Raw genomic sequence first — 12433 nt, 5'->3', positions numbered from 1 at the left:
ATCTGAACACCAAGATGCCTCAATAAATGGTAAGTGCCTCCTTTTATAGGCCAAAATTTGGAACTATTGATTTGTTGACTAATTGATGAGTGGGTGGCCACATCTTGACTAGATAACAATCCTTATCTTCTTGTCTGATCAAGAGGTCATTTCTAACATCATAATTTGCCCAGAATCCTCAAGAATGTTCTAGGAAATTGTCTCAGTTTTCCAACAAAAAAAAGATGAGGTCATTTGGACTTCTAGAACTCAAGATATGGGCTGAACACTAAATAGTGTTTGGGCTGCAGGACAGCTTCGGACTTCTTCGTTGTTCCTTCAATTTGGACTTCAAAACGACCTTTTCAAAACTTGGGCTCCGCATGAAAGTTGTAGGCTTTTGTCTTACCTTTCCATCCATATAAAGTGGACCTAAATCCGAAATCTAGAGCTCCAGATATGATCCAATTACCGAGCAATGTTCCGGTTTGGACTGCACCGACATCTCTTTTCTAAGTTTGGCCATCTCTTTGTCCTTTAACTTTCAATGCTTAAACTCATCAATCAATCCTTTTATTTATGTGATAGTCCTGCATTTAAAATGAGTATTTACCATAAATTAAGATATCTTATAATATCAAACTTGTTATTATAAAACATGCTTTAGTTAAGGAGTTATTGATACTTCAAGTGCAAAATGATGATATAAAACCTTGATAAACATGCACTTTTAAGTACTAATCACACCCCCCAACCAGCTTATTACTAGTCCCTAGTAATCTAAAGCGTTAAAATAGAGAAACAATTTGCAAGTTCCACAAAGCAAGGCATTCATCATTCAACTTCCATTAATCTATCCAGATAAACAAACTCTCATTAAATTTATATTCCTGCTTCATACTTCGTAAACAAGATATTAATAAACCTTCTTTTTGTGTGCTCAATGAAAACATAGATGATGGGGCTTTTGTTGGAAGAAAACAATATTATGTTCAAATGTTTAAGGTGAACTTCCTTGGGTTGGGATTTTTTTCTTCTTTTTTTTTTTCTCTTTTTTTTTTCTTTTTTTTTTCTTTTTATTTATATACACATACAACTTAAAACACAATGTATCTTTAACCCATGTAACGAGTTTTAGGCTAATGACTCCCAGACCAGTTGGTCTTAGGGCATTAGGTGTTGAGACACCCCTACGAGCTTAACAACTCGGGTTGCAGATACTGATACGTAGATAGTGCAATGTTTGATTCCCTTAAGCTTTTCTCCTTAACCCATGTAACAAGTTTTGAGCCAATAGCTCCCAAGTCAGTTGACTTTAGGGTATTAGGTGTTAAAACACCCCTTCGGGCTTAATTGCTTAGGTTAGGGAGGCTACGAAACCAAACTTATCCACGTTTTATTATCATCAATACTATCTTTTTTTTTTTTTTCTTTGCAAATTATATACTATCCTTTTCCCTTAGTTGTTACCTTCAACAAAAGAACATAATTAATGTAATAATCCAATGTGCAACCCACAATCATATGTTAAAGTGTGTGTGTGAAAATGAAGGTTTAATAATACTTGTTAAATGAGTATAGGAGCAGAATCAAGTGATAACAATGTGAGAGTTTGTAAACCTGAATATTTCAAGAAGTATTATGATAGACCTTGGTAATGAAACTTACTAAGATGCGTCTCTAGAGTCAATAAAATTGATTCCATACTCTGCCATCCTAATAACAATTTTGTCAAATGGTTTTAATAATAGCAAAAACAGTTAGCAAGTTAGTATTTTTTTTTTTTTAAACTACTACCCTCTCCCCCAACCAAAACGAGACATTGTCCTCAATGTTCGAAGGTAGAAAGATAGAGTATAGAAGACATCACCTGAAACAGCGAACAATGACAAACCTGAAACACACTTAAACAAACATAAGAAGTAACAAAAACAAAATAATATGCTATTAATAAAACCAAAAGACACAAGGTTTCACAGATGAAGGCTCAAATCTAATCTAAGCTTTTTACGGCTTTCCTTAGTTGACCAATCTAGCCGACTCATGCAGGGATCAATGACAGGGATGAAAGATTGTAGTTGGTCAATCAATTGTTCAGCAGTAGCAGCAGAGATTATGATTCGTCGTGCCGAAGATGTTAGAAATTCCTGTTCCACAGCTTGATCAAGGAAAGACAGCAACTTATCATAAAAACCATTAACATTTAACAAACCTATAGGTTTATGGTGAATGTGCAGTTGGGCCCAAGATGAAATATGAAAGATCTCTTCCAATATGCCCAGACCACCTGGTAAGGCAATGAAGGCATCAGCATGGTTAAACATGGTATTCAGTCGGTCAGACATTGTTGGGACCTGTAGTTCCTCTCCAATTGTTTTTCCAATGATGTCCCCAGTTGCTAAAGCTTTGGGGACAACCCCCAAAACTTGACTGCCTCCTAAAAATGCAGCCATTAACACACCTCCCATTAACCCAAGGCTGCCTCCCCCATACACTAAATGAATCTTTCTCTCAGCTAGTACCCGACCAAGATGATTTGCTGATTCTAAAAACTCTTTTTCTTTCCCAGAACTGGATCCACCGAAAACACAAATATTTCTTATATGATGACTTGAGGAACCTGCCATTTCTACACACTTCTATATTTGATGAATATATGGGATGAGTAGAAATGAAGGGAAGGAAGAGAAGAATTTATAGATGAAAAAGTGAAAATGCAATCATACCACCTATATATAGGCCAGCTATAGTCTCACAAACTCTCTCTCTCTCTCTTTATTAATTATTTATTTTGAAAAAGCATGTATGTACAGGTAGTTGTGATTGTGGCTCACATCTTCCCTTGGTTTTACGTCCAAGAACGGCTTAAACGCCCTCTATGGGTCGGGGATAGGCTTCCCATCCAGTTTTCTTAAAAACTGGCAAACAGGGTCTTTTTTAGTCAGATTCCCAAGACTAAGTCGATCATGTTCTTTATGGAATTGTGGCCATAAATCATGAATTACACGATGCACATCTCCACTAGGATGCGTCTCAAGGGTCAACAAAAGATTATCTAAAGACCCCTTACTCAGGCCATCCTTAATGAATTGTATCTTATCTTCACGGTTTACAGATACCATTCCTAAAGAACGACATGTCATATTACAAGTCCATTTGGCACATCGATGACAGACTTTCAGTCGTTTTGCACGACGTTTCTTTGCAAAAGTGCTTTTACCTATTCCAGGCATGTGTGAAATGAAAGAATTGGATGACTCACCTGATAATCGAACCTTTGCTTCAATTAACCAATGGATATCTTCAGGAATTCCATGATTCATTAACAACCTCAATCTTGCACACCTAGCACGGTAAATTTTATTAATCGCATTTGGAGGCAAAGCGGGAAAATACCTTTTCAACTTTTCAAGAGTGGTGTCCATTTTCAAAAGAGAATTAGAGAAGCGATTCAAAGAAGGAAGAAAGAGCTAAGAATTATACAAACATATACAGATATCAGTTATTTGGGAAACTGAAAGAACCGACTTAAGTCACGGAGTACCGTTATCCGCCATTTGACCGGGGTGAAAGAGAGACTTGCAAAACAACAAAACACAAAACAATGTGAGAAAAAGAATCAATCTTTATATACAGGATCACTCAATTCAATAGAGTCATTTTCAACCGAAAAATTGTCAAAATAAACTTTCAAACGATGCCCATTTACCTTGAAAACATTGCCATTCTTTGGATTCTCAATATCACAGGCCCCATATGGATACACATGTTTCACAATAAAAGGACCGCTCCATCTTGTTCTTAGTTTTCCAGGAAATAAATGGAGTCGAGAATTATAAAGCAAGACTTTTTGACCAACATTGAATGTTTTTCTCAGTATTTTCTTGTCATGAAACTCTTTAATTCTTGCTTTATGAATTTTTGAATTGTCATATGCATCATTTCTTATTTTCTCAAGCTCATTTATTTGCAATTTTCGCAGCTGACTAGCATCATCAAGGCTTGAATTGAAAGCTTTAATAGCCCAATAAGCTTTATGTTCAATTTCCACAGGCAAGTGACAAGGTTTTCCATAGACTAGTCTATAAGGTGACATACCTAATGATGTTTTATAAGTAGTTCGATAAGCCCAAAGTGCATCATTAAGTCTTAAAGACCAGTCTTTCCTATTAGGGTTCACTGTTTTCTCCAAGATCTGTTTGATCTCCCTATTAGCAAGCTCTACTTGTCCACTTGTCTGAGGGTGATAAGGGGTGGCAACTTTATGTGTGATTCCATATTTCTTCATTAAAGACTCAAATGGCTTGTTGCAAAAGTGTGTTCCACCGTCACTTATCATGGCTCGAGGGATTCCAAATCGACTTAAAATGTTTTCTTTCAAAAACTTTATCACTATTTTGTGATCATTGGTTCGACTTGGAATTGCCTCTATCCATTTTGAAACATAATCTACTGCGACCAATATGTACAAGAAACCAAATGATGGAGGAAATGGACCCATGAAATCTATACCCCAACAATCAAAGATCTCAATGACAAGAATAGGATTTAAAGGCATCATGTGACGTTTCGAAATAGATCCCAACTTTTGATAATTTTCACAAATCTTACAGAATGCATGTGAGTCTTTGAACATGGTGGGCCAATAGAATCCACTTTGTAAGATTTTTGCAGTTGTCTTTCTTGATGAGAAATGACCCCTACATGCCTCAGAATGACAAAATTTAATGACACTACTTACCTCATTGTCAGGAATGCATCTTCGAAATATTTGATCAGGACAATATTTGAATAAATAAGGGTCATCCCAATAAAATTTCTTTACTTCGTTCAAGAACTTTCTTTTAACTTGGGTACTCCAATGAGCTGGCAATTGTCCTGAAACAAGAAAATTAACAATATTAGCAAACCAAGGCATCGTAGAGACAGAAAATAAAGATTCATCAGGAAAGTAGTCATCGATTGGTGTAATGTCAGATCTCGAATCGGTTGTCAATCTTGACAAATGATCCGCGACAACATTTTCGGTGCCTTTCTTGTCTTTGATTGTGATATCAAATTCTTGAAGTAACAAAATCCACCGCACCAATCTAGCCTTAGAATCTTTCTTAGAGAGAAGATATTTCAATGCTGCATGATCACTAAAAACAATAACAGGTGAGCCAACAAGATAAGATCTGAACTTGTCACATGCAAATACTACTGCAAGTAATTCTTTTTCAGTGGTAGTGTAATTCATTTGAGCACTATTTAAAGTTTTACTTGCATAGTAAATCACATAAGGTTTCTTATCTTTCCTTTGTCCCAAGACAGCACCCACGACATAATCACTAGCGTCACACATTATTTCAAAAGGTAATGACCAATCAGGAGGTTGAATGACAGGAGCAGAAGTAAGCAAGTTTTTAAGTTTAACAAAGGCTTCCTCACAATGTTCAGTCCATTCAAAAATATTATCCTTTGTTAGAAGGTTACTCAAAGGCTTAGATATTACACTAAAATCTTTGATGAACCTTCTGTAAAAACCAGCATGTCCTAAGAATGATCTAACATCTTTAACAGATTTTGGTGTTGGTAAGTTGGCAATTAACTCGATTTTAGATTTGTCAACCTCAATTCCTTTCGATGAAACAATGTGACCAAGTACAATGCCGTTTGTTACCATAAAGTGACATTTTTCCCAATTCAGTACAAGATTCTTCTCTTCACACCTGCTCAAAACCTTTTCTAAGTTAGTCAAACAATCATCAAATGAATCACCAAAAACAGAAAAATCATCCATAAAAATTTCAAGAAAACGTTCAACCATATCACTGAATATGCTAAGCATGCATCTTTGAAACATGGCTGGTGCATTACATAATCCAAAAGGCATCCTTCGATATGCAAAAGTACCAAATGGACATGTGAAAGTAGTCTTCTCTTGATCTTCCAATGCAATTTCAATTTGATTGTAACCTGAATAACCATCTAGGAAACAATAAAATTCATGACCTGCAACTCTTTCTAGGATTTGGTCCATGAAAGGTAAAGGGAAATTATCTTTTCTTGTCATTGAATTAAGTTTCCTATAGTCAATGCACATGCGCCAACCCGTAACAGTCCTAGTTGGAATTAACTCATTTTTCTCATTTGTTATCACAGTGACTCCAGACTTTTTGGGTACAACTTGGGTAGGACTTACCCATTTGCTATCAGAAATAGGATAAATGATTCCATTATCTAGAAGCTTAATGACTTCATTTTTCACTACTTCTTTCATATTAGGATTAAGCCTTCGTTGCATTTCTCTAGAGGGTTTAGCATTTTCCTCCAAATAAATCCTGTGTGTGCAAATCAAAGGGCTAATTCCTTTTATGTCAGCTATGGTCCATCCTAATGCATTTTTGTGCATTTTCAGAGTCTGTAATAACTTACCTTCTTGATGCGCATTAAGTTTGGAAGAGATTATTACCGGAAAAGTTTCATTTTCTCCCAAAAATGAGTATTTGAGATTAAATGGTAACGGCCTCAATTCAGGTTTTGGTGGTTGAACACTTGAAGGTATGGGCTCAATTGATCGTGGTGGAAATTCTTCAATTTGTGGTTTCCAATTGCATGCCTTTGATTCCTGAAAGTAGACCATTTGCAAATCATCAGATTCATCAATCTCAGTTTCACTAGAAGTGGTTTGAAATTGATCATGAACTAATTTTTCAATAAAGTCCACTTCCTGTAAATCATTATCATCTCCAGGTTGCTTGTAAATGTTGAAAATATTCATCTCCAATGTCATGTTTCCAAATGATAACTTCATCAGTCCATTCCTACAATTAATCAATGCATTAGAAGTGGCAAGAAATGGACGTCCTAAAATGACAGGAATTGAATTACATGCTTCAACAGGTTGCGTGTCCAAGACAACAAAATCCACAGGATAAATGAATTTATCAACTTGTACCAACACATCTTCAATTATTCCTCTAGGCACTTTTACAGATCTATCGGCGAGTAAAAGAGTTACAGAGGTTGGTTTTAACTCACCTAGATTGAGACTCTGAAAAACTGAATATGAAAGTAAATTCACACTAGCTCCAAGATCAAGTAAGGCTCTTTCAATTTTATGTTCTCCAATAAAGCAAGAAATTGTAGGACAACCAGGGTCTTTATATTTCAAAGCATTATTGTTCTGAAGAATGGCACTTACTTGTTCGGCTAAAAATGCTTTCTTTTTCACATTCAATTTTCTCTTCACAGTGCACAGATCTTTCAAAAATTTAGCATAGGAAGGAACCTGTTTAATAGCATCCAACAAAGGTATATTGATCCTTACCTGTTTGAAAATTTCAAAGATTTCAGAGTTGTGACTAACTTTCCTTTGTTTGATCATGGCATGAGGAAATGGAAGTGCTGGCGGGGAATCAGCCTTTTCTTTGCAATGTTCAGGTTCAACCCCTTCCTTACCCTCAGAGATAGACTCATCATCTTTCTCACAAGGTTCAAGAATAGGTTTTTCAATAACCTTACCACTACGAAGAGTGATGACTGATTTGACTTGATCCATGTGTTGGCTTCCAGAACTACTTGCATTTGCATTGTATTGCCCCTTTGGATTTTGCTGTGGTTGAGAAGGAAACTTACCTTTCTCTTGGAAACTGAGAGCAGATGTTAATTTTGCAAGAGCATCTTTAAAATCGGTCATGCTTTGAGCAAGTTGAGTGTTGATTGTCTCCTGCTTTTCAATGAATGCATGCAATGTTTCCTCAAAATTTCTTCTAGGAGGTGGAGCATAAGGAGGTGCATATCCATGAGAATTTTGGAAATTATGGTGTGCTCGAAACGGTGGATGTGAAGTTTGTGCATTGTTGCTATCACTCTTCCAACTAAAATTTAGGTGATTTCTCCAACCCCCTATATGTTTGTGAGTATGGGTTATGGTTGGGTCTTTGGAAACTGTTTAAAGCATGGGCTTGTTCATGGAGGCATTCCTTGAAAGAAGGCAAAGTTGGACAATCATTGGTTGCATGCTCATTTATTTCACAGATTTGACACACAATGTCTTGAACATATTTTAATTGACCACTCTTTTTTAATTCTAGTGCCTCGACTTTTCTAGCTAAAGATGCAAACTTGGCTTGGAGGTCATGATCTTCCCTAAGGTTGTGCATACCTCCACTAGATGTATGGGGTTGAGTTTTACTTGGTGCCTCATAAGTACCTGTGGTGTCCCAATTTTGAGCATTTTCGGCTAGCAAGTCTAGGTACTCCATTGCTTCATTAGGGTCTTTATCTTCGAAAGTTCCATTGCACATCAATTCAACCATTTGCCTATCTCTAGGCGTTAAACCTTCATAAAAATGTGAAACCAATCTCCATGTTTCAAAACCATGATGTGGGCAAGTATTAAGCAAATCTCGATACCTATCCCAACATTGGTAAAATGTTTCTCCTGGTTTTTGAGTGAAAGTGATGATTTGTCTTTTGAAAGAGTTTGTTCTGTGAGATGGAAAAAACTTCTTTAAAAATTGTTGTTGCATTTCATCCCAAGCACGAATGGATCCCGGTCTCAAATTTTGTAGCCATGTTTTAGCTTTATCTTTTAATGAAAAAGGAAAAAGCTTTAATCGAATGGTGTTCATGCTACAATTTGAGTCATTATAGGTATTACAGACCTCCTCAAATTCCCTTAAATGCAAGTATGGATTTTCTAAGTCTAAGCCATGAAAAGATGGTAAAAGTTGAATAATGTCTGGCTTAAAATTAAAATGAGATGCATCAGGAGGGAAAACTATGCATGAGGGTGCACTTGTTCTTGTGGGATTCATGTGGTCTCTAAGTGTTCTCATACGGTTATTCTCATTATTCTCATTATGAAGCGATTGATTATCTTCTTCGGCCATATTTTCTGAAAATGATGAAGATACCCTACAAAGTCGACCACTTAATGTACGTGACCAAACTCTCATGCACGTGTAAGAAGAGAATAAAAGGAAGAAAAGAAAATAGAAGAAAAAGAAACAAAACAAAACAAAACAAAGAAAACAAAAGTTAAATAAAATGAAGAGTGAAAAGAGAAACTAAATTAAATATTATAATTTATACAAGAATTTACCTCCCCGGCAACGGCGCCAAAAACTTGACACGACCAAAAGCTTGATGTCTCTTCCCAAGTGCAGGAGTGTCGAAGTAATAAATAACCCGGCAAGACCGGGGTCGAACCACAGAGAGGTTAATTGTATAAATTATAAATAACAAGACAACAACAACAACAACAATAATAATACTCAGTACGTGGCGTTGTTATACCTGAGAATGATCTAAAGATCGGGTCACAGGTTTCCAGCCTATATACTGACTTTATGAAAAGATCAAAGATATATATTATATAGTATAAACAGAATGTAAATAATAATAATAATAACAATGATAATAATAATAATAACAGAAGATGAAGAAATTAATGAGAACTTTGAGATAAAAGATTAACGTAAGGATTAAACAATGATAAAAACAAATGTCAAGGTTAGAGGATCCACTTATGCTACTTCAAACAAGTATAATATAAACTCTTATTACTCAATTGGAAACCACACATAAAGGAGGTTCCAATCAGATTATAAATTGTTAACATGATTACATTAATTATCTTATTCGAATAAAGCTAATACTTGTAAATGTTGGCAGGCATTCATGATTATAACTTGTGTTAACAACAAATCAAGTGCCTTTCATAGCTCAGGTGTCGGTTAAACCATACAGTATGGGCTATGAAAGTGCCAAGTATTTGTTGTACCAAGTGTTACACAACATAAATCTAGATTAACCATTTAACAAGCAAAGTATTAAAGTGAACAAGATAACAAATATAAAACATGTTAGTATCCAACGTTAAGGTCCATGTTAAGTTTATATTATACTTGTTCTTACACCATTAGTGTACCCTTTTCACCTTGACATAATTAACTTAGCTAGACATAATAAAAGAAAGAAACATAAATGAGCAAGACAAGAACATAAATGAGAAAGAAGTTAACTAGACAAAGGAAAGGAAATGAAGTGCATAAACTTGATATTAATGAAAGCAAGACATAAGCAATACAAAGAGAGAAAGCAAGAGCATGATCTTGATCTGAACACCAAGATGCCTCAATACATGGTAAGTGCCTCCTTTTATAGGCCAAAATTTGGAACTATTGATTTGTTGACTAATTGATGAGTGGGTGGCCACATCTTGACTAGATAACAATCCTTATCTTCTTGTCTGATCAAGACGTCATTGCTAACATCATAATTTGCCCAGAATCCTCAAGAATGTTCTAGGAAATTGTCTCAGCTTTCCAACAAAAAAAAGATGAGGTCATTTGGACTTCTAGAACTCAAGATATGGGCTGAACACTAAATAGTGTCTGGGCTGCAGGACAGCTTCGGACTTCTTCATTGTTCCTATAATTTGGACTTGAAAACGGCCTTCTTTGATCTTGGTGTCTAATGAAAGTTGTAGGCCTATGTTTTACCTTTCCATCCATATAAAATGGACCTAAATCCGAGATCTAGAGCTCCAGATATGATCCAATTACCGAGCAATGTTCCAGTTTGGACTGCACCGACATCTCTTTTCTAAGTTTGGCCATCTCTTTGTCCTTTAACTTTCAATGTTTAAACTCATCAATCAATCCTTTTATTTATGTGATAGTCCTGCATTTAAAATGAGCATTTACCATAAATTAAGATATCTTATAATATCAAACTTGTTATTATAAAACATGCTTTAGTTAAGGAGTTATTGATACTTCAAGTGCAAAATGATGATATAAAACCTTGATAAACATGCACTTTTAAGTACTAATCATGACCAAACTCTCATGCACGTGTAAAAAGAGAATAAAAGGAAGAAAAGAAAAGAGAAGAAAACGAAACAAAAGAAAACAAAAGAAACAAAAGTTAAATAAAATGGAAAGTGAAAAGATAAAATAAAATAAATATTATAATTTATACAAGAATTTACCTCCCCGGCAACGGCGCCAAAAACTTGACACGACCAAAAGCTTGATGTCTTCTCCCAAGTGCAGGAGTGTCGAAGTAATAAATAACCCGGCAAGACCGGGGTCGAACCACAGAGAGGTTAATTGTATAAATTATAAATAACAAGACAACAACAACAATAACATCAATAACAACAACAACAACAATAACAATAATTATTATTATTATACTCAGTACGTGGTGTTGTTATACCTGAGAATGATCTAAAAGATCGGGTCACAGGTTTCCAGCCTATATACTGAGTTTATGAAAAGATCAAAGATATATATTATATAATATAAACAGAATGTAAATAATAATAATAATAATAATAATATAATAACAGAAGAAGATGAAGAAATTAATGAGAACTTTGAGTTGGAAGATTAACGTAAGGATTAAGCAACGATAAAAACAAATGTCAAGGTTAGAGGATCCACTAATGGTACTTCAAACAAGTATAATATAAACTCTTATTACTCAATTGGAAACCACACATAAAGGAGGTTCCAATCAAATTATAAATTGATAACATGATTACATTAGTTATCTTATTCGAATAAAGCTAATACTTGTAAATGTTGGCAGGCATTCATTATTATAACTTATGTTAACAACAAATCAAGTCCTTTCATAGCTCAGGTGTCGGTTATACCATACAGTATGGGCTATGAAAGTACCGAGTATTTGTTGTACCAAGTGTTATATAACATAAATCTAGATTAACCATTTAACAAGTAAAGTATTAAAAGTGAACAAGATAACAAATATAAAACATGTTAGTATCCAACATTAAGGTCCATGTTAAGTTTATATTATACTTATTCTTACACCATTAGTGTACCCTTTTCACCTTGACATAATTAACTTAGTTAAACATAATGAAAGAAAGAAACATAAATAAACAAGATAAGAACATAAATGAGAAAGAAGTTAACTAAGTAAAGGAAAGGAAATGAAGTGCATAAACTTGATATTAATGAAAGCAAAACATAAGCAATACAAAGAGAGAAAGCAAGAGCATGATCTTGATCTGGAAACCAAGATGCCTCAATACATGGTAAGTGCCTCCTTTTATAGGCCAAAATTTGGAACTATTGATTTGTTGACTAATTGATGAGTGGGTGGCCACATCTTGACTTGCTAACAATCCTTATCTTCTTGTCTGATCAAGACGTCATTGCTAACATCATAATTTGCCCAGAATCCTCAGGAATGTTCTAAAAAGATGAGGTCATTTGGACTTCTAGAACTCAAGATATGGGCTGAACACTAAATAGTGTCTGGGCTGCAGGACAGCTTCGGACTTCTTCATTGTTCCTATAATTTGGACTTGAAAACGGCCTTCTTTGATCTTGGTGTCTAATGAAAGTTGTAGGCCTATGTTTTACCTTTCCATCCATATAAAATGGACCTAAATCCGAGATCTAGAGCTCCAGATATGATCCAATTA

The 12433-nt window shown here is 35.1% G+C and overlaps 1 protein-coding gene across 1 annotated transcript; it reads right to left on the bottom strand.

The window, feature by feature from the left end:
- Positions 1 to 2855: 2855 nt before the first annotated feature.
- Positions 2856 to 8282, bottom strand: LOC140955671 (uncharacterized). Its single transcript, XM_073409676.1, is given in 7 exon segments — positions 2856 to 3103; positions 3242 to 3354; positions 3690 to 4216; positions 4721 to 6289; positions 7166 to 7268; positions 7425 to 7868; positions 7870 to 8282. Coding segments are annotated over 7 exon segments (3417 nt in total).
- Positions 8283 to 12433: the final 4151 nt, after the last annotated feature.

Source organism: Populus alba, chromosome 6 (assembly GCF_005239225.2).
Source record: "Populus alba chromosome 6, ASM523922v2, whole genome shotgun sequence".
In the NCBI taxonomy this organism is placed as follows: domain Eukaryota; kingdom Viridiplantae; phylum Streptophyta; class Magnoliopsida; order Malpighiales; family Salicaceae; genus Populus; species Populus alba.
Note: the sequence above shows the minus strand (reverse complement) of the source record. Positions and strands in the feature narration are given on the sequence as shown.